The following is a 21,156-nucleotide window of genomic DNA, read 5'->3' as shown; positions in this document are numbered from 1 at the left end:
GTTACGGCGTCTAACAAACAGCTTTTTGCTATCGTGGTTTTCCTTCAGTGTACGGCTGCACAGCAGAAGCGAGCAGAGGGGATTAATCAAGAGAAAAGGCTCCTGTGTCAAACTGCCACCGTGTGATGAAGCACCTACTGTCAGCCATGTTTGCATATCATGGCCTGTAGCTTTGTGAAGGTGGAGCTGACCTTACTGCTATCTCGTATATAGTGAGCTGGCCTCACTTCACATGATGGCAAAGTATAGTCTCCGTCTTTTTTCTTACACACACACACGCGCATGCATACGTATACACACACAGCACTTAGAGTATTTATACATTGAGAGGGAGAGAGAGAGGGAGCGTAGAAACAAGGCCAGGCCTGACAAGCTTTCTTACTGCTCTGCATAGTGGTTGTTATCTAATCCTCAGTAATCATGGTTCACTACATATCCCAGTTTATACTGGACTGTCACACCTCATTAGAAACAATCGCATCCCTTCATTGATGCTTTTTTCCCAGTCTTTTTTCTTCTTTCATCACCTTTCTACACATATCTGTAGTTCTACTGGTTTTTCACTGTGCTCTTTCTTCTGTTTTTTTTTTTTCTCTCCTTATCTCGTGCTTCCTTCAGTTTTTCTCTGTGATACAAAGGAACTGCCAAATATCTTTTCTTATTTTTCCCCATCATGTTGCCCACACTTGTCACTACATCAACTTATCTGACCAAACCTACCGGAGGTACCGTCACAGGAAGCTTTCATGGTGAAGATAGGTGGACAGGTTGTCTGGAGATTACCAGCACCTGTTTACTACATGTTTGCCAAACACTGGTGTTTTAGTATTGGTAGAGATGTGGGCGACATTGTGGGAGGTGGTTGTTCTAGCTAGCATCGGGAGGCAGTTGCAATGTTAGCAGTTTAGGCGCCATGGTAAGTGGAGTGTGGTTATTAATAGAGTTGGGCCCATCCATCTTCCTGTCTAGGAAAAATGCTGGGAGGACCAAGGTGGCACGGGCTTGTGTTCAGCACTTTCATGGCCGCCCACTCTCCTCCTAGTCATCAAGCTGCTTTTGTTTGTTTGCTCACTTTTTTTTTTTTTTTGGTTGAAGGATTTTGGTGTATTTCAGCTTGTTTGTGTAGGACGCTGCTAAGTGTGTGTGACTTTGTCGGGGGGGGGGCAAAGTCTGGCCTCTCATTGATGGCTAGAGTCGCTGTTATGGCCGATCTGCTTCGTCGCTGTGTGGTCAGAGATGGTCTTCGGGTGATTTGATTTGATTTTCCTTCTCATCATTTCAGACCAGTTTGGCCATTCTCCTTTGAACTCTGGCGTTAATTAGCAAGGCATTTTTGATGTGTCACTGAATGTTTTGTCTTTTTGGGACCGCAAACTTTAGAGATGGTTAAATGTGAAAATGCCAGTAAATTAGCAGTTTCTGAAATACTGAGGCCAAAGCCAGCCTGTCTGGCATCAGCAACCAAGTCACCTTCAAAGTCACTTAAATCACCTTTCTTCCTCATTTTGGATGCTCGGTTTGAAATACAGCAGGTCGTCTTGACAATGTCGACAAGTCTAAAAGCATTGAGTCGCAGCTGTTTGATTGACTGATCACATATTTGTGTTCACAAGCTGTTAAACGGGTATTTACAAAGACACTGTCGGCATTGGACAAACACTTTTTGAACAGAATTTTTATTGAATTTTAAAATGCACCAAACTATGTAGACAAGCTTACTGTCAACCTGCAGCTGTACAATTCACTCTGTTTACAGGAAGCCTGAGGTGGTGCAGGTGCCCCTGCATGTGCACACCTGAGCATTTGATGATGTCACCTCCATCCTACGGTTTGTGGTTGACAGACGAGGAAATGGAAGCATATGTTGTTGATGGTGCTGTTCCAAATGTGCAAGGAGTCCAGGGTTAGGTACCAACACCAGATGGTTCTTCCAAATCTGTGGTGGGCAAGAGGAAACAACAGGAGTTCATGCCCTGAGCCACCAGCAGGCTTTAGGCCAAGGGTCCAAATTTACCATTTTGAAAGAAGTACTGCTCCATTTGCAAATTTTAGAAAGTGGTCAGTGGAGGGAAATAAGCATGGCCCCTTTACACAATCACAACAGGTTCCTACCACAATTATTTGGTGGAAATTATACTTAAATGTTTTACTTTTGTTCCTTTTTTTTGTTAACCATAAAACCACAGGTAACATGTGAGAGTGGAGTTCACGTCACAACTGAGAGGAGGGAACACACATTAAATGGAGATGTCTTGCTTTTTCAATTAAATGATCCTTTTAGATAATATATAGATAGATATAGATACACGGAGGAGGCTGTCTCAGACATAAACTGGGGAGGGACCAGCTTTTTATGGACAAATGGACTCAGACAGACTACGTAAATCTGCATTTCATGCTTTTATTTAGTGTTTTTACACACGTGTTTTTGGTATCCACGCATACAGTATTGCAGTATCAGTAATGTGTTACTCCTGTCCGTGTCATCACTCTCATCATCCAAGAGAGGGAGAGAATAAACAATAGAAGAGAGTGGTTAATATTCACTGACAGGAAATGTGAGGGATTGCTTTCCTGGCCAAAGTGGAAAGGGAATCAAATTCCAGAAGATAAAGAAAATAATAATCACAGAGTGACGACCTTGGTGCATATATATGTTGATCTCGCTCAAATAACCTTTGCATTCAAATAGGAGTTTTCCCAGCACAACTGCATACTAACACCTCCCTCTCAACATATACATCAACACACTTTTCACACTATGTGAGCTTGTTAAAAAGGTTGTGTCCAAAAAACATACCTCTTTCTTGATGTGTTAAATCAACACGACACAATGACATATTCTGCTAATAATAATGTATCTACTGGACACTTGAGAAACTTCCAAATCTGAAGTATGAAAGTGTAAATGATCAATAGTCACATTGTGTAATTAACACGCTGTAATTAATATCGGCCAAATAACATCTTCTATTATGCAATCATATCAATATATAATGGCATGGCTCGAAATAAGAAGCAGTTATGTAACTGCTGCACATAAACAAATGAAGTATTTGAATTAATGATGTGGTTGCCTAACAATACTGTGAATGTGAGAAAATACTATGCTAATAATCCTTTTTGTTAAATCAAAGATCTTTTTAAAGAAAAGGGCAGCCAGCCAGTTGCTTGTTAAATTGTGGATCCAGCTCAAAACAAATTTGTTTTCTGTGGGATATGATAGGAATCCAGTTTATCATAATTTGACAGATAACCCTAATTTGCAGTTCATCTTAAATTAAAAAAAAAAAAACTTTACTGTACATTGATCAGTAAAAAATTATTTTAAAATAGTTTTTGAAAAATGTGTCAACATCTAAATTTGTGAAAAGCATCTTTGTTCAAATGGCAGAGTAAGACTCACAGTATAACATAAAAGAAAAGAAAAGAAAAGAAAATAGACCCCCTCCGGAAAAACAACAACAAATAAAACAAAAAGAAAAGGAAACTCATTGGTAGAAAATAAGACTTCTATTCATGTCTACTGGATGAGCATGAATAAATGTTTGTGCAAAATCCCCTCGTCCACTTTATCTGATGAGACCAGTGTGTGGTGGCTCTCTCTCTCTCAACATGGTGGTATCGATTACTTTCCCTGATTTAATCTCACTCCTCTGTTTCCCTGTCCACCTCCACTCAGTCTCACCAGCAGTGGAAGACACTGACAGCTGTATCAACCTGCTCAATACACACTGGCAGCAGAGATAATAGGTGGACAGAGAAAGTGACAAAACAGGAGAGCTGAACACAGAAATGTGTGAGGGAGACGTGCAGAGCTTTTTGTAGGGTCTCTGGGGGCCCGAGGTAAAGAGTCACCTATGTACTGTCCTTTAGATACATCATCAAGCACAGACTTTTGGACACACGGTTTTGCCCACGGATGTGGGAACTCACTACTGGGTTGTGGAAAAATGTCACTGAGAAATTCCACGGTGCCAAGTTTGAAAACAAAAGACGACCTTGTCCATGAATGACTCATGCCTGTTGGTTCTTTCAGGCTGTCAGGACCAACTGGGTTAAGGAAACAACATTTTCTCTTGCTTTAATAAGACTCATTAATATACTGCGTGTGTCACTGGCAGCGTCGGACTGCGTCCCTTCTGGTCTGGGCTAGTTTTCATCATGACATGAGCCGAGTCTCCATGGTGCCTGCTGTGATGATTATGACTCATTTCAATATCAGATGATAGACACTGCCTTACTACAACTCCATGTTTTTCTTCAAACAAAAGTATGTGCAGGAGACGGACACAGAGTTTTCTGTATGTGTTTGTATTTTTTCTTTTCTATGCAGTTACTTAATGTTTTTTTTTTTTGAGTAAGCTCCATTGAGAAGTGGAGACTCAACATTTAAAGGAATATTATTGTTCAAATTTTTTGGAACAGCATGAAGCTTGGAGATGGGAAACACTATGTAACACTTGTCTCTGTCCAATGGTGAGAAGAAAAGTTTGGAATGGTGTTTTAATGACCTGCGCTTGCTGGTTTTAACAGGTTTCTAAAAGAGTGTGTGGATCACGGTGTGTAGGTAAACTACAGTATGATTTAGTGAAGTTAATGTCTTTCTACTCTTGAGACAATATAACTAACTAACTTTATAGGGAACCTGTTTAGAGCACATGTTTAGTGACCCTTTAGTTTGTGAGTAGTATTTTGCCTTTTTACCACTTGTTTTATAGCACTGCCCCCATGTTTATGTTCTGGTAATTGTTTGCTTCCTTGCAACAGACAAATAAGGCATGAAATCATCTAATGTAAAATGGATTTCAGTGGAGTACTCCACTCTACTCGGGGTGGATGCATGCCATAAAGCGTCCTATAACCATGGAGGTTAATTGTTCAATGTTCTGATGACATTTCTTCCATGCATTAGAACCGACTCGATTTAAAAACGCTCATTATGTTCAAACATAGTGAACGTTTGAGGAGTTCGACTATAGTGCAAATTCCCTTAAACCTAATGGAAAATGTGGGAGGAGAGGGTGAATGAGAATCTCTCCTCACCTTCATCACTAAGTGGCAGCAAGGCTGTAACTTCCAGCTGTGCCGGTGAAACAGATCAGGAGCAGTCAGTGAATATTTGAATTACACTCTGAAGGAAAGTCATTCACTCATTCTGTGTTTAAAAGGAGAAACAATACGTTTATTGCCCTTCTACTTTATTACCACTATGATTATTGTCATGGGTTATTGTCTCAACGAAATGTATCATTCAATTTTGGTTTAAGGAGGAAAAGAAAACCACGATTATTGATACTATCGTCCCAGCCCTACTTTTTATTAGAACAATACATTTAAGACCTGGGTTCGAGCCCCGGTTGGAACAAGGGCCTTTCTGCATGGAGTTTGCATGTTCTCCCCGTGTGTGCGTGGGTTCTCTCCGGGTTCTCCGGCTTCCTCCCACAGTCCAAAAACATGCAATGTGGGGATTTGGTGAATTGGACACTCTAAATTGACCGTAGAAGTGAGTGTGAGAGTGAATGGTTGTTTGTCTCTATCTGTGTGTGGCCCTGCGATGGACTGGCGAACTGTCCAGGGTGTACCCCGCCTATCGCCCGATGTAGCTGAGATTGGCACAGCACCCCCCGCGACCCTCTGGTGGAGGATAAAGCGGTCGATGATGACTGACTGACCTCATCAGTGATTATTTGTGGCACATGAAGGTATTGAGAGAAATCAAGGATGTAATGAAACAGCCTTTTAGGTAAATATATTGTGGGGTGTGATTGGCATGCACATTACTGCTATGGATCTATGTTCAGATGAATTTCTCGACTTTCTATGAAATGCACATCTGCTGTGACAACATGTAAGAACATCGTATCATGTTGACATGATTGAAAAAATGTGTAATGATTTCAGACATTTGGGGTAACACACCCATATACATCTTGTAGACAAAGGGCCTATCTGTCCTGGCATGAAGGGAGGAACACAGTATGACAACAATATGTGGCATCCACTGTCTCGCCAAGACCCCGGTGGAGCCGATTCTGCACCATCTGGAGCTCGCGCACTTGTTCCACCCCACGCAAAGCCAAGAAGATGATTGCTATCAGCATGATTACACCTCTATTAGATTAGCCTTGCATTATTTACTGGAATGTAGCTCTGCTGCATGCCAGTCTTATACAAATAATTCCATCTGAGAAACCGACAGGAGGCTGGAGTGATCAACTTAACATCCGCCAACAATGTTTACTTTTTTTTTATGACATAAATGTGTTACTGGAAAATGAGAAACTTAATCTTAATCAAACATATTTCCATTCTAACGTTGTGCAGTTTGTTCTTCAGAGATGTAAGGTGTCCATGTTGTGGTTTGCTCATCATTCTTCACAATCCCAGCCTGAAATGATGTTTAATTTGAAGAACTATTCTATAAAATCAGTAATGTTTTTCAGGTTTGAATCACTGTTGTTCAGGTTATATGACCTGTTCTCCTTGATCAAGTAGCCGAACAGTCCCACAGTCACTTCCATCGATTGAGAAAACACAGTGTGTCATAAATAAGGGTAAAACAAATAAAATCACTTACAGTATACGCTATGAAAGAGACCCAGTGAAGTCATTTGCATGGGATTGAATCTTATATAGTTCATCAAAAACTTCTTTCTTCGTCAAATTAATCAATTGATATCATCCAAAAGCACCTCTCAGATCATTTCTTGCACTCGAGTTTAATTTATGCCAAAGTTAATGTGGTTCAATTGGCTATAACTACATTTTAAAACAGGGAAAACATTCCCATACTTCTGTGATGAGAGCAATATAATCAGTTTTGCAACCACAGTGAAAATGGTGCCATTTTGCCACCGTTGCAGCCCAAGTTAGTGCCACGCCAAGGAATGGAGACATGATCAGAGGAGGGAGATGCTCTGCCAAAGTCTGTCTCCTTGTGCCAGTGCATAGGGAGAAGGGAAAGGTAGTGGGCAGATCCAAATTTCCACTCCAGCTGGAGAGCTGGTGAGAGACACCGTTTCTCTTAGCTCCCACTGTCAGCCCATGTTGTAGCTACTCTGTCAGACTTGCCCACTATTTCAAAATAGCATTGAGCCATCTTGCCAAACCCTTAAATGGTCTAATTTCTGTTGTCATTTACACTGTCTGGCAAAAGAAAGACTTATTTGTCATGAAACATTCACCTCCAAATTGACTGTAGGTACTGTATATATGAGTGTGAGAGTGAATGGTTGTTTGTCTGTGCGTGTTTGTCCTGTCATGGACTGGTGACCTGTCCAGGGTGTACCGCGTCTTTTGCCTTACGTCACCTGATTGCTTCCATCTCCCATGTAACCGTCATGTGGAGGATAAAGTAGTAGAATGAATGAATGAAGTATCTGATCTTGAGTTTTTCCACAGTTTTCACAGTTTTCCATATGTTTTAACACACAGTTCTCAGTTTGATATGTGGATATAATTAGGTCTTTTATTCTTTATTTATATCTCACATGCACAGTGGTGTCTCACACCACTGATTTATCTGAACACAAACGCAGCTTCCTCTACAGTGGTTCCCTTCATTGCCACAGTAAAAAGGAGTCCATCACTATTCTGGTCACACCTACAGCCAATGGTCAAGACACTAGTTCACAGAGCTCCAGTGTCTCTTTCTCTGTCAATACTCCTCTGACCACACTCACGCTTTTTCCTCTGGCCATCACCAAGTCTCTCTCCCTGGATTTTTTATCACCTTTCATAAGTGTAAACTACCGCCCTCTATTGGCCAGGACTCGCCAGAACAAATCTGAGGTGCAAAGAGTACTGAAATGTTCTACTCAATAAAAGGTCCACTTTCTTAATACAACATTTTACTTATGTACAAGTAAAGGTGCAGGTCTAAACATGTAGTCAAGTTAAAGTAAAAAAGTAGCTTGTTACTCTCCACCTCTGGAAACAATGATTCCGTCATATCCATGTTCCAGTTCTGTTCCTCTTAGCTTCTTAACTTTGATTTTATATGTATAAATGGTGTGAAGTGAAACATTAATTATTATTATTATTGTGTTTGTTGTCCTCAGGTCTAACTGGCTGAAGCCGTGCTGTGGTCGCCGCGTGGCCCTGTGGCAGGTCTGTCTGCTCAGCGCTGGCTTCAACTGTGTCCTGGTGGCTTGCGTCATCCTGGTGGTGCTTTTCCTGTCTTTGGAGCTGCTCATAGACACCAAACTCCTACAATGTAAATTGTGTGCACGGCTGCTCGTGTTTTTCTCCTATTTTGACCTTTATTTGTATTGAGGAGTTGCTCGCTGAGCCTGCATATTCTACATCAGCAGAACAATGTTTGACGCTCATAGAACATCTGGGAGGCCCTTCAGCTTTTAACAGAATGTTTTGGGGTTTTTTTTTTGGTCTAGTGCTAGTCCTGTATTTCCACTTACATATAAACAGTGTCAGAAAAAAGAATCACTGTGGAACTGTACAAATATTGACATGAAAGTGACTGAAAGTTGGTCTTATATATTAGCAAGATGTCAATGGGTTTAACTCATACATGTGTATGAAAAGCTCAAGCATCTCTTGAAGTAACCTGTGATAATAGACCTTTTAGTGGCTATACTATTACTTTTTTTGCTTGTGACGTCTTAGAAAACAGACACTCAGCCACTACTTTTGACTTTTTCATTATTTCATGGCCAAACTTTTGCAAAATATACAAACAAAAGTAACATGAATGAGCACGGTTTACTTGAAATTGGTAAATGTGCCTTTTGTAACTTTACTTTTCCTGTGCCATTATTGATATAATGAACCATTCGGAGGTTTGAAACTGTACCACAAATACTCATCAAACATCTGATTGTATCTAAAATAGATGGACTAGCTTTAAATGGACCTGCTACAGTAGGTCCGATGCGGTGATATCAAGCGTAAGACATATCAATTGCTTTTGATTCTCTGTATTTTTAGGTGGTAGCACTTTACTGCCACAGTCGCTCGTGTCACTGCTGTGTGTAGTCATGTCAGTCACAGAGGGGGCGGTGGAGCTGGATGGTAAATGTTTGTGATTGCCAGTGATGGAGAGAGGCGATAATGAACCGAGTCTCTTGTCTACAACAGCAGGCAAACATTCTCATCAATTACTGGCTAGTGTCCAGTCTGATGATACCTGAGTCTCACTGCAGGGACACTGGTGTGATCTAGTGTTTGTCCGCTGCCAGTCCTGCAAGACAAATAGAGGTGTAGGCAGAAATGTGGGAGGAAATGAGCAAGAAAGCGCACAGAGAGTTTAGTGGAAAAGGGGGTGGGTAAATGCAGGTTGGCATTGGAGATCGATGGATGAGCGCTGAGATATGGAACGACCTAAACATGCTGTTGGACAGTTTGTCAAAGGGCTGCAAGAGCAGGGATAAAATAAATCCTGACAGGAAAACAGATTTCACATGACTTCCTGCTCCATCAGAAGAAAATAAAAATATTTTTTAACTCAGCTTACAACCCGACTCAGGTGCTAAAACTTTTATTTAATTTTGAGTTTATTTTCTCACCTCTGTGAAATAGAAAACACTGATATTTTACTTCAACTCTGCAGCTTAAGATTTTGTCCTGTGTTTTCTCTCAACAGTTTCCAATGCTTTTCAATTTGCCAGCATTATCCACTGGATTAGCCTTATCATCCTGTCACTCTTCTTCTCAGAGGTAAGATGTGTGTATCTAACTGTGCTACCATCACCAATACAACTCTATTTTATAGAGTTGTATTGGTGAAATTCTGTTGTTCTTGTCTGGTGTTAAATGATCATCAGAGCACCCCAGGGACAAATTAAACTTTCTTTAAACTTAAAATTATGACCTTGGAGAGGCCCAAGGGAACTAGTATAGGTGGCTCTTATTTAATTTCCATTCTTGACCACTATCCTGCAATCTTTCATCTAGTCAGTATTCAGCTTTGGCTTTAGGGATGCTACCTTGAGGCTGACGGCTGAAAGTTTTAACCGCTGTTTTAATTAGTCTTAATAAAATTTGAGTCATTGTTAGATAAAATAGTGTCTTACCATCAGGCTGGAATTGTGAAAAACAAAAATGGACAGTGGAGAATTTGGCCTACAGGCCACTCCAGAGCAAACCAATTACCCCAATGGCCTTAGCCCCGATGCCCTAAAAACCAAACATTAATTACCAGGGAGCCAGCAGCAGCAATAATTACAGCTGAGCTTAATGAGCAGTGGGGATGGGGTTTCAGTAATATGAGCCATCCAAACATTCCACCCACTGACACCACAGAACAAGAATCATGTGGGAATCGTGTTACATACTGTAGCTGTAGCTTATTACTAGGTGGTCCCTGTGCACCAATCAAGGAAGAGGATTCGTACATGTGGGCAGAGCCTCAGCAGTTCTCATTTAACACAGCACTGTTGTCCAACATGTGCTCCACATGATGGATTAGCGTCACCACTTGTGCATGACTCTCCATGCTAATTGGATCGTAAATCAATGGGCTTTTTCAACAAAGAAGCCCACTACCACGGGCATTCATAGAGAAGAGTGTAGGATCTTGACAGGTGATCACATTACAAGTGTTGTACCTTTTGTGGGTCCATTATCAATATCAGGTTACAGGTTTGCCACTGATAAAGTGTTATTAGGGATGATTGCTACAGAGATAATTTAGCAATGAATACTTGAGCAGGTGAAACACAGCTCTCATGGCTTTTTCCAGATGTTTTGATGCATCAGAGTCAAATAAATGTCATTGTATGGATTCGGTTTATTTTGAATTTATTTTGAAAGTAAGTCTAAGACTTAAGTCTTAAGATTCGGGTATCATTTTCATGAATTGTTACTATTTCTGCAGTATAAAGGAAATTCAAAGAAGAAAAATGGATTGTGCTCTTTTCAGGGTCACATATCATTGTGTCCCTACCTATTCTAACATGTCCATTTATCTCTATCCCGTCTGTCTCAGACTGTCTTCAGAATTGTAGTGCTCGGGATCTGGGACTACATAGAAAACAAAGTTGAGGTGAGTATACTTGTCATCTGTGTTTTCTGTGTCTTATTTTATTAACATATAATATGCCTGTTTTTATTCTAATGTTATCCTCCCAAGACCCCTAAACCACCTTTAGATAGAGCCAATTTAGCTGTTTCTTCCCATTCCTGGTGCTTGTGCTAAACTAAGCGAAGCAAACATGCTGTTGGTGGCAGATTCATTTTTACGGCCCACAATCACATAATTGAGGTCATGGCTGGAAGGTCGTTTTGGCAGCATTTCTCTATATATGATACGTGTGTGTACCGTATGCCTTGCTGCTCCCCTCAGGTGTTTGATGGTGCTGTCATTGTGCTGTCACTGGCGCCCATGGTGGCCTCCACGGTGGCCAATGGGCCCAGCAGCCCCTGGGATGCCATTAGCCTCATCATCACTCTCCGCATCTGGAGGGTCAAGAGGATCATTGATGGTGAGTAGGGCCAAAACCTGTCCATCAAAAAATTGTAATGTGTGTGAGAGACTGATACCAACAATATAAGAAGGAAATACCTCATCTTTCCTAACTCCAAAAGATCACGCGGGAATCAGTTGGCCTCGAAAGAGCTAAATGATCCCATTTTCTCAATGGTTATACATATTATTTACTATTCAGAGCAATATGGCTATTGATTTACTCTCACAGTAAATTGCTGCCACTCTGCTACGCTAACTTGTATTGATTGTAAGGGGCTGGTTAAGTAGATTCAGACAGGCTATAATGAATATAGTGGTCGCTCTCCTCTATGCTAATACAGACAGGTTCGATATGTGCGCGGAGGTCACCCTCGGTACGCGTCTCCGCCTGCATACGGGATCAGTGGCATTGAGACCACGAATGAGGTCAGTGTCATCTGTTCATGTCCAGTGACAGTGGATGAGTGAAGCACTGTATTCTTTACAGTTCCGTGCTTACTGTCTTTCTGGAGGACAGACAGAATTGTGCATTTTTTATGTCGATACAGACAGAGTCCTGATTAAAACTATTTCCTGTGCTGGTTCATTTCAGGAGACTGGCTTTTATTCAACTATAAAGGACACATAATCAAAGCATGAATTACTTGAGGAGCACTACAGTGTTCAGAGTTTCAGGGGAAATGTGCTTCTTTACATGCAGTTGCTGTGTGGGTTTCCAGGGAAAGGACTTATACATCTCGACCTGTTGACTTTGATCATTGTGAGTGATTGAGTTTTGTTGTTAGGCAGGCGGCGTCACACCTCAGAGAGGAAAAAAAAATCTCACACAAACCGTTAAATGTACAGCTGAGGGACGTGCTCAGTTATCACAGGAGAGACATTGAGTCTCGCGCATGATTAGCTTAATGTGTAAAGAGGAGATGTTTGTGTCGGGCGATGGGAGAGGAAACACCGAAGAATGAGCGGCATCAAAACTTGTCAGGACCAGAGAAACTGAGCTCAGTTTCTTAGCAAAGTGATACATGTCGTACGCCAGATTGGAGAAACCGGGCTCTCAGAAAAAAAGTATCAGAAAAAGGATCCAATAAAAAGAGATCCACCGTAATTTCAGCAATCTACATTGCTGTTGCCTACCAGCAAAAAATACCCAGGTTTGCAGCCCAGCAAACCCACAAGGGCCTTTCTGCATGGAGATTGCATGTTTCCCTGAGTGCACACGGCTTTACTCTCCAGTTTCCTCCCACAGTTCAAAAACATGCAGAGGTTAATTGGACACTCTAAATTAACCCTAGGTGTGAATGTGAGAGTGGATGGTTGTTTGTCTCTGTGTGTTGACCCTGTGATGGACTGGCGACCTGTCCTGTATGTACCCCGTTGTCAGCTGGGCTTGGCTCCAGTACCCTTGACCCACATGTGGAGGGTAAAGCGGTAAATGATGGATGAATGATCTGTTGTAAATAATCTACCACACACACACACACACACACACACACCAGGACACACCCTCAGTACCCTGTTTGAGACACGCTCTCCTAATCTGCTCCAGAAAATGTGTCACGTGTAAATAATGTGCAGTGAACTTGAAAGAAGGGGAAATCATGTTGTCACCTGCAGTTTTCTCTCAAAAATAGAGACCGATTTAAAACTTGTCGAACCCTAAATAACCCTAAATAAGCATCATGTCAGACTCCCATGGATAAACAAATTAGCTTTGAGCTGAAAAAGGTTTGTGTCAAGTTGCCAATGCTGTCTTAATGCCCAATATCCACAGTCTATTTAGGTTATTGTTTTTAAAAGTAACATAAAGACTGAGCTGATTTGCATTTAGATTCACAGTATGTCAGATACACCAAAAAGTGTATCTGAAGTTAAAGAAAGTGTTTACAGAGCGACATGTCTCGCTCTTTTTTTAATGTCATAAATTGTCTACTTTATTACAATTTATTTTCCATAGTGTCTAACTAATTGGTACTATACAGGTATTGTTCACAGGTCCCGGAGGAAATGTTGACTGTATAAACTGGAGATGCAAATATTGTGAATATTTTTTCATAAACCATTGTCTCTGTGAAACTTTGTTATTTTAATTGAGTCCATGTGTAAGGTTTCCAGCTGAGGTTTGACAGGCATCTGGGCAGTAAATATCGTTTAACAGTGAACTTTGACTTGACCTCATTGTGTTTTACCATAGATATAATACCATAATATCTCTCTCCTGTGATAGCATACGTGCTACAAGTCAAAGTTGAGATGGAGCTGGAGATTCAGCAGTGTGAGAAGACCAAGGCTGTGAGAGAGGAGCAGCTGGAGCGTCTCACTCAGATCTGCCAGGAACAGGCTGTGAGTACAAAACACCTTAGAGTTATAAAATTAGCTCGTGAGCTCACAGGAGGTGAAACCAAGTGGTTCTGTTAGTCGGAAAAAGGAAAAAAAAAAAGTTTTCTCAAGAGCAACATCTACATATGCAGGACAAGTGTGCCTGCCAAAAACATCAACATGTAGACTATGGTTTGAAACGTGGAAGTCAATCATGGTTTTATTGATTTCCATTTTGCGCTTAAACACCGTCACTATTGGATTTTCTTAACTGTCCATAAATGACAAAAACACCTACAGCCACAGATAAAACAAGGGTATCAGTGTACAATGGGCCACTCAAACAACTAAAAATAATACAGCTTAGTTATGGTCACACATAATTATTGTAGGTTTAAGGTTCTAATTGTTTCTATACCACAGGTTTCTGACTTACTGCTTGTTTATAGTCCTATCTGTCATCAAATCTAGTCTACATTTGTCACAGTGTATAGTTTATTACAGCCATGACTCTATATGAAGCTGCCAGCTCATCTGCCACCAGAAGAGGGCAGCAATACCTCATGAACAGGTCAAACTTTTCCACTTGTTTCATTACACATTTCATTCTAAGCTCACACACACACACACACACACACACACTGATGGGGACGATCAGACTACAATCAGTATAAAAAAGTGTAGGTCTAGCACTAGAAGCTAATAAACATATTCATAAAACACAGGTTCTCACAGTTTTAATGTACACTAAGGTCATTCTTAGTCGTGCAGGGTCATACATTACAAATACATATTTCCGTCAGAACTAAAGTAACAAAGTCCACGCTCTCCGCCTGTCAAAGTTTTCCTTTCGCTATATTTAACTGCAATTGTTTTCTCTCAGGGCGATGAAGCATATGGAGGGATATTGCTGTACATAAAAAAGCATAGAGCTGAAATACTGAAAATAACTTTCTTAATAACAAACCATGATGTTTTGCAATATAACCCATGAACTATTAAGTCAAGGGACATGATATACAAATACAGACTGTTTATCATTCTTTGTGTCTATGGTGAGCATGAGTCACAGGCCCACAGTCTATTTGATGTAATTTTATCCATTCAGCATGTTTCTTTTTTTTCGATCTATGGATTTGTTCAGTTGCTATTCAATAACAAATACATTTGTATATTATGATTTTTAGAAAAGATGAATGTACATTACTGTCTGTGTTCACTGCTTTGAAAAGTATTTTTATTTTCCCCCTATTCCTCAATCTTTCTCCTTATCATATTCTTCTTCCTCTCATCTGTCATTTTTCAAATACCCTTTTACTCTCCCTGTTCATTCACACTCCTGACCGACACGCTCATGCAACTCAATCATGTGCAGTTTGAGATCAGGCAGCTGAGGGCTCATCTGGCGCAGCAGGACCTGGACATTGCAGCAGAGCGTGAAGCGGCCATGCAAATCCACCACGTCTGGGGGAAACAAGGCAGAAGTTTCAAGGTTGTAGAAGGCTTGACTCCTGGGGAGTCTGACGATGAAGGTGGCCAGAGAAACCCCAGGGAGCCCCGTACAACTGCAGGTACAGTCCGGTTTCTAGAGCGGTATGTTTGTATTCTGGCATTCTTGGACAGAAACAGGTAATATCACATAAGCTGATTGAAAAGGAGGATTTTGTGAACTGAAAATAGATTCATTTAAGACAAAAAAGCCGGTGTCATTATGACAGTCCTGGAGACAGGTGCAGCATAAAGTATGTACATAATCACGTGGAACAAAAAGTCTTGAACAGCGTAACATCAGGTGAACTGAATGCCACAGCAGTGTAGAGTTAATCTGAAGCAGTAGCCCTGGGGCATCTTCGAGGCCAGGCTCTTAGCGCCTCCACGCTCAGACACAACACCCATCTGACCGCAGGCGCAGTGGGATCAATATGAAGGGCAAAAAAGCTTTTAGGATCTGGAGAATTCTGGAGAAAACAAGCATGTTCTCTGACACCATGTCAGTGTCTGTCACTCCCCAACTATCTTTCTTACCTCCCTCCTTGTGGCAAAACCAAACCAAACCAACGCAGGCCACTGGGGCTATTTCAGGTACAGAGTGCTCTGTGGATTGGGTCTTGTTAAGAAGGAGTGGGCTGCTGTCAACATCTGTTCCCCTTCACCTGCAAACCACAATAGGACACCAGGAGGCTCCATAGTGGCCGCGAAATTACCCTGAGGGCATAGTGGAAAATCTGGCTCTCAGAAACAAGTGGGGAATTTTACAGAAACATGGTCACTGGGATGAGCACTTAGACCATGCAGCTTAAGGCAAGTCAGGTCAACTCAAATCAAGCCAAGTGTGTTTGTACTGGCCAGTATTGCACACCGGATCTCAATGGACCTCGCGCTCACACACGCAGCGAGCCACCTCACTGTGAATAACTCTTATCAAATGTAGGAGACTCACAGATGGTTTTAAACACCTCAAAGTACTAACGCATGTCCATTTAAATCACGTCCAGTGACAATCAATGCGAATCAATGAGCCTGTGGAGTGAGAGGACTGTCGTGACAAAGCACTTAGTCCTGCAAGAGTACCGTAAAAGAGATTTACTGCCGCAACGAAAGATATAGGCATGTTTGGTGTGTAGCAAAGTTTGAACGTATCCATTTGTCTCTATAAAACGACACAAAACGCTTAAAGCATATGAAGCATATTTAATAAAATGAGCAGGTCTAAGCATCTGCAGACATCACATCAGTCTGTGAGGTTTCATTGATTGGAGTAATGGTTGGGTCGATGCTAACATCAGCACACAATGACAATATTGTAACATTCTGATGTTAAGATAGTAAACCACCGCCATCTTACTTTATAAGGCAATAACTGAGATATTTAAGTCAGGACCAATATTATGGAAGAACTGACCAACAGATCAATACAGAGTAGGTATACAGTCAATATCCCAAACCATGAAGCTATTATCTAATCAAAGTCTAGATATGTTTGCTCCAAATCTAATTTCTTTTGTTCATGTCATTCTTATATTCAGTATTAGCTGCAGTGGTTGGTAACCATCCTGTTTTCTACCCTCATACTTCTTCATCTGTGGTAGAGAATGAAAACCACAGCAATTAAAATGCCTTCTAACATCTGAACTTAAAGGACCTCATCGTCTCTGATTTTCCACAGACAGATGACAGGCTGGTAACTTGACTTTCTCCGACAGAAAGCCTTTCTCAGCCTTTTTATGTATGCTGGGCGGCCCATTCTTTTTTACTTTTTTCTTTCTTTCTTAAGACTCATGTGTTATTAATTGTGGAGTGATTGTCTTAGTCTTGTTTTAGTGAGTGCAATGCTTCCTCTCCTGGGGTGGCTCAGGGATTAATATTTTAGCCTGAAAAATAAATGAAATTACCCATCAGAGTCTGCAGCATGTCCCCGGGGACGGAGGCTAGCACTCAGGCTACTCTGGGTTCGCACTCAGCCAGCGGACAGTGAGCTCAAGGCCAATCAAGCGAACAGTAGAGCACGGCAGATCACAGCCAGTCACCACACACACACACACACACACACACACACTCACACACAGAGGCCTGCAAGACCGGAGGGACCCGAGTCTGAACAAAGAGCTCCCGTTCTCTCTCTCATTCACCCCCATTTCCCTCATCCCTGTAACCAACCCCACCCTGCCACTGTCCAAGTCTATATCTGGTGCACTAAGGTGCAGCTAATGCAAGGCGAAGCTGTCAATATTATTGTATGTAAACATAAGAGATATTTCCCATTCGGAGCAGTTTGCGCTGTTAAGATTGAAATGGACCAAAGTACGTACAGAGAGAAAGGTGTGAAATCCAATTACAGTCATTTACACTTCATGCGACTCTGTATATGAACACAAATTATACTGTACCTGGTTCTTTCCTTATTCATAGAATTAAATTGTGTAGAAAAAGGACAGAAAAGAGCAATTAACACAACACAATGTATGTAGTGTTGACAGGTTACTAATTCCTTACAATTATTGTGTGGATGTGTTTGTCTGTTTGTCATTAGGTGATGATTTAAAAGGAGAACTATGGTATCAGTAGCAACCGCAGGTGTTTAAAATAACACTGATTGATTGATAGAGAGAGGGTCAATGACACACGGAAAGGATCATGGACACAGGGGCGTCGATAAGAAACATGCCTGTCAATATGGAAGAAGAAGCAACATTTGCTAGTAGACGCAGAGTGATATGGTACAAGGACAATTTGATGATACACGTGTTTTGTTAAGAGGGTGGTGGTTGTCAAAGTTAAAATGAGCCAGAAATGTGCAGCTATATAGAAAAGAGATACTTAGATAAACCAACATTTTGTCATAACTTTGTGAATGAATGATAAATGAGCGTCTCATCATTTGATTTATATTGAATTGAACTCAGATCCTGTTGGGCACGATGACATGAACAACTACATCAGCCAATACTACAGTGAAGCAAGCAGTGGTAAGAGACTATGAACACTAAGAGTTTGTAAATCATGTGCCAGGCAAAAGTCTAATTTATTTAATTTTGCACAATAGATTGTCTAATTAAAGACAATATCTGACTTTTTCTAAATGTGTTCGCTGTCTTTCAAGATCCTGGGGGTCCTGGCTTAGGCACTCGGGTCATCACCATGGCAGCCATTGATGTTCACCTCCCCACCAGTGTGACTCCTGTCCAGTCAAACCCAGTGCTCGCTGTGGAGCGGGTGGGTAGTGCTGTAAGTGAATCCTCCTGCAGCATGCTACAGTCCAGTGGCAGCATGACGGCCCGGCCCCACAGCCTGAGTAGCCACACCCTGGCGTCATCTGTGACAGACTGCAGCAGCAGCACAGCTCAGGACCTCAGTCTGAGTTACAGCTCTCATCGCTGCTGCCCTCCTCCATTCTCAGGCCAAGACCCCAGGGACCCCAGCGTGGTTGTTCAGGAACTGCTCTCCTCCCTCTCTGAGGACTCATGTCTGGCCCAGAAGGGCCTGGCAGTCGACCCTGTCAACCTAAAGCTTCCCAGCCCCACAGGCTCAGAAAAGGCCAGCCCCGAGCTGGACAACAGAATAAACATCTTCAATCGCAGGAACCAAGAGGAGAGGCGTGGCCAAGGAAGAGGTTGTGTGCTGTTGCAGACCAAACCACTGATCCATCTGCAGAGCAGCAGCACTGAGCCGTCGCTGGAGGAGAAGTACCGGCTCCTGGGACCAGCGGACACACCTCTGGGACACATGTCTAATACATAAACTACACTTACACAGAAACAGGGAGCTTTTTTTTTCTCTTTTAACTGCCACCATGTTTGGCAAACATCTGAACTCTTGTGGCAGGTTAAACCTCACTAGAGGGACCACATAGGGTATAAAATGTTTCTCTTGTTGTGTAAAGCCAATATTTGCCAATCCAGAGCATTCTTAAGCCTGTGCTTCGAGCTGACACTGATGCTCCTTAACTTGACATGTGCAGAACACTATAGATAGACGGATATGATGAACTCTGACCTCCCCAGTTCCCCCATGATTTCAATTTAGAAATGCCCTGAAATAGCACAACAAAAACACACAATTACCTTCCTGTAACATGGGAGTCTAATGTGTTCTTGGACACATTTTCATCAGGAATTCTCTCTTTGAATAGGTCCTAAATGCACTGAACTGAACATGAATTAAAACCAGCAATGGGCCATTTTAGCCTACACTGAATAAAACCTACATGCTGAACAAACAAGACGCCACTCTCTGCAGTTACAAGCAGTGTTGTAATGGTATTTTTCTTGTTATTCTCTTTCTTTTAATTTGTATTATCAACTGTTAACACTAATCATAGAGTCTGTGTTCAAAGAGCCACAGGGTACATAAGACTGGCTTGACAGCGGTTTTCAAATCGCCCGTTTTCTTTCCTTTTTTTAACCTCTGGCTTTTCTGTTGCCTATTTGTTTGGAACCATGAAAATTCCAAGTGTATTGTTGTTGTTTTTTTTTTTTGTTTTTTTTCATGGGTGAATTTGTATGATGAAAAGAAAAGTTCAATGTCTGGAATTCTTCAAATAACACTAGACTGGAGTGCTTGTAGCATGAACCTTTAAAAGACGTGCCCTTCACGGCAAGCAAATTCTTTGCACTTTAATGTTTACAAACACTTTTGCAAACTTAATCTGGAGGAAGTCATTGCCAATCGCAGGTGTTGTCATTTGAATGAAATTAGCAAAAATAAAAGTTAGTATTTCTCTAACTCCTCCTCATTCACTGATGTTTGCTAACAAGTGTCTTGTCTTACAGTGTTTGAGCAACACATCTCCATTTACATACAATTATGAAAACATGTCAATTATTTAAGGTTATAAACATTTGAAGACCTGTCACAACAAATGCTAATTGGTGAAGTCATTGTAAGGAATCAGCACCGTTAACTACCCACTCCCCCATTATTATTTTAAGAGAAGATAAACTGTTGTACCATTTTGTTTCTCAATGTTTTAATTGTTAATAACTCTGACGGCGGCAATTTGTCCGTCAACACGAGTGTTACTTATAACTGTTAATGAGAATAGTTTAATTTATGTGTAAATAACACAGCAGGGGACTAATTACACGGGCTATTTCACAAGCTGCTACATAACTGAGCACATCTCTGTTTTTGACCTTGACACTTTAAGTGCTGATAACTAACTCTGAGGCTGATTATATTGGGTAAAGACCCATACTTGGGAACATTACGTCAAACTACAGCTTTGAATAACAGTAAGTGCAGCTCAAAAATGGCATTTCAATGCCCTCTGCCAAATCTGTCAGTGTCTCACTTCCTACTTATGATGATATTTCATTTCCCGGCAGGCTTAGCAAGTTTATTTACAACAATATAAAGGACAGGACAAACCTTTTCTCTCATTTATAGGCTTGGGAGCCAGGGATGTGTCCATCTGAGACCTAATGAGGAGATGACGCTTGACGGGAAATTGAAGATAGGAAACGGAGCATCCCTCAAAAGGCGTCAGGATGTGGAATAAGAGAAAAGTTACAATTTCTCCATGCCTTCCTCGGCCTTTATCACCCTAATACTGGCCGTCGCACTCATTTCATATTTGCATAAAATATGATCGTACTAACTACTCTGTGTAAGTGACATTAATACTTTATGCATCATCGGTGACTTTATCTCAGGTTAATGATATATAAAAACTTGGGTAATCAGCAGTGAATTGAATGTACACAAACATCAGATTGGCTCAAAATACCAGTTAGACTGAAGAGTATAGGTGGCTTTATGGCAAACAATCTCCCAGCTGATAACCACATAATGTTCATTGTAAATAAATTGATAATATATTGTTCGTATCTAAATAGTTTAGTGCAAGTTAATAGAATAGTCTAAATGTTAAAATTCAGATTGTTCATATATGAGCTAGATTAGCATTTGGCATT

At 41.2% G+C, this 21,156-nt stretch overlaps 1 protein-coding gene across 1 annotated transcript in view; it reads left to right on the top strand.

The window, feature by feature from the left end:
• LOC122771901 (transmembrane protein 266-like) overlaps positions 1 to 19,966 on the top strand; it is a 37,472-nt gene extending 17,506 nt beyond the window's left edge. The window contains exons 4-11 of the mRNA XM_044029465.1: positions 8,064 to 8,218; positions 9,605 to 9,678; positions 10,949 to 11,005; positions 11,306 to 11,444; positions 13,653 to 13,768; positions 15,120 to 15,315; positions 18,148 to 18,210; positions 18,345 to 19,966. Of these exons, the coding sequence (XP_043885400.1) occupies positions 8,064 to 8,218; positions 9,605 to 9,678; positions 10,949 to 11,005; positions 11,306 to 11,444; positions 13,653 to 13,768; positions 15,120 to 15,315; positions 18,148 to 18,210; positions 18,345 to 18,982 (1,438 nt within the window). The 3' untranslated portion in view covers positions 18,983 to 19,966. The remainder of the gene's footprint in view (positions 1 to 8,063; positions 8,219 to 9,604; positions 9,679 to 10,948; positions 11,006 to 11,305; positions 11,445 to 13,652; positions 13,769 to 15,119; positions 15,316 to 18,147; positions 18,211 to 18,344) is intronic.
• The last annotated feature ends 1,190 nt before the right edge of the window (positions 19,967 to 21,156 follow it).

This window comes from Solea senegalensis, linkage group LG7 (assembly GCF_019176455.1).
Source record: "Solea senegalensis isolate Sse05_10M linkage group LG7, IFAPA_SoseM_1, whole genome shotgun sequence".
Lineage (NCBI taxonomy): Eukaryota > Metazoa > Chordata > Actinopteri > Pleuronectiformes > Soleidae > Solea > Solea senegalensis.
This window is presented reverse-complemented; position numbering and strand designations above follow the sequence as displayed.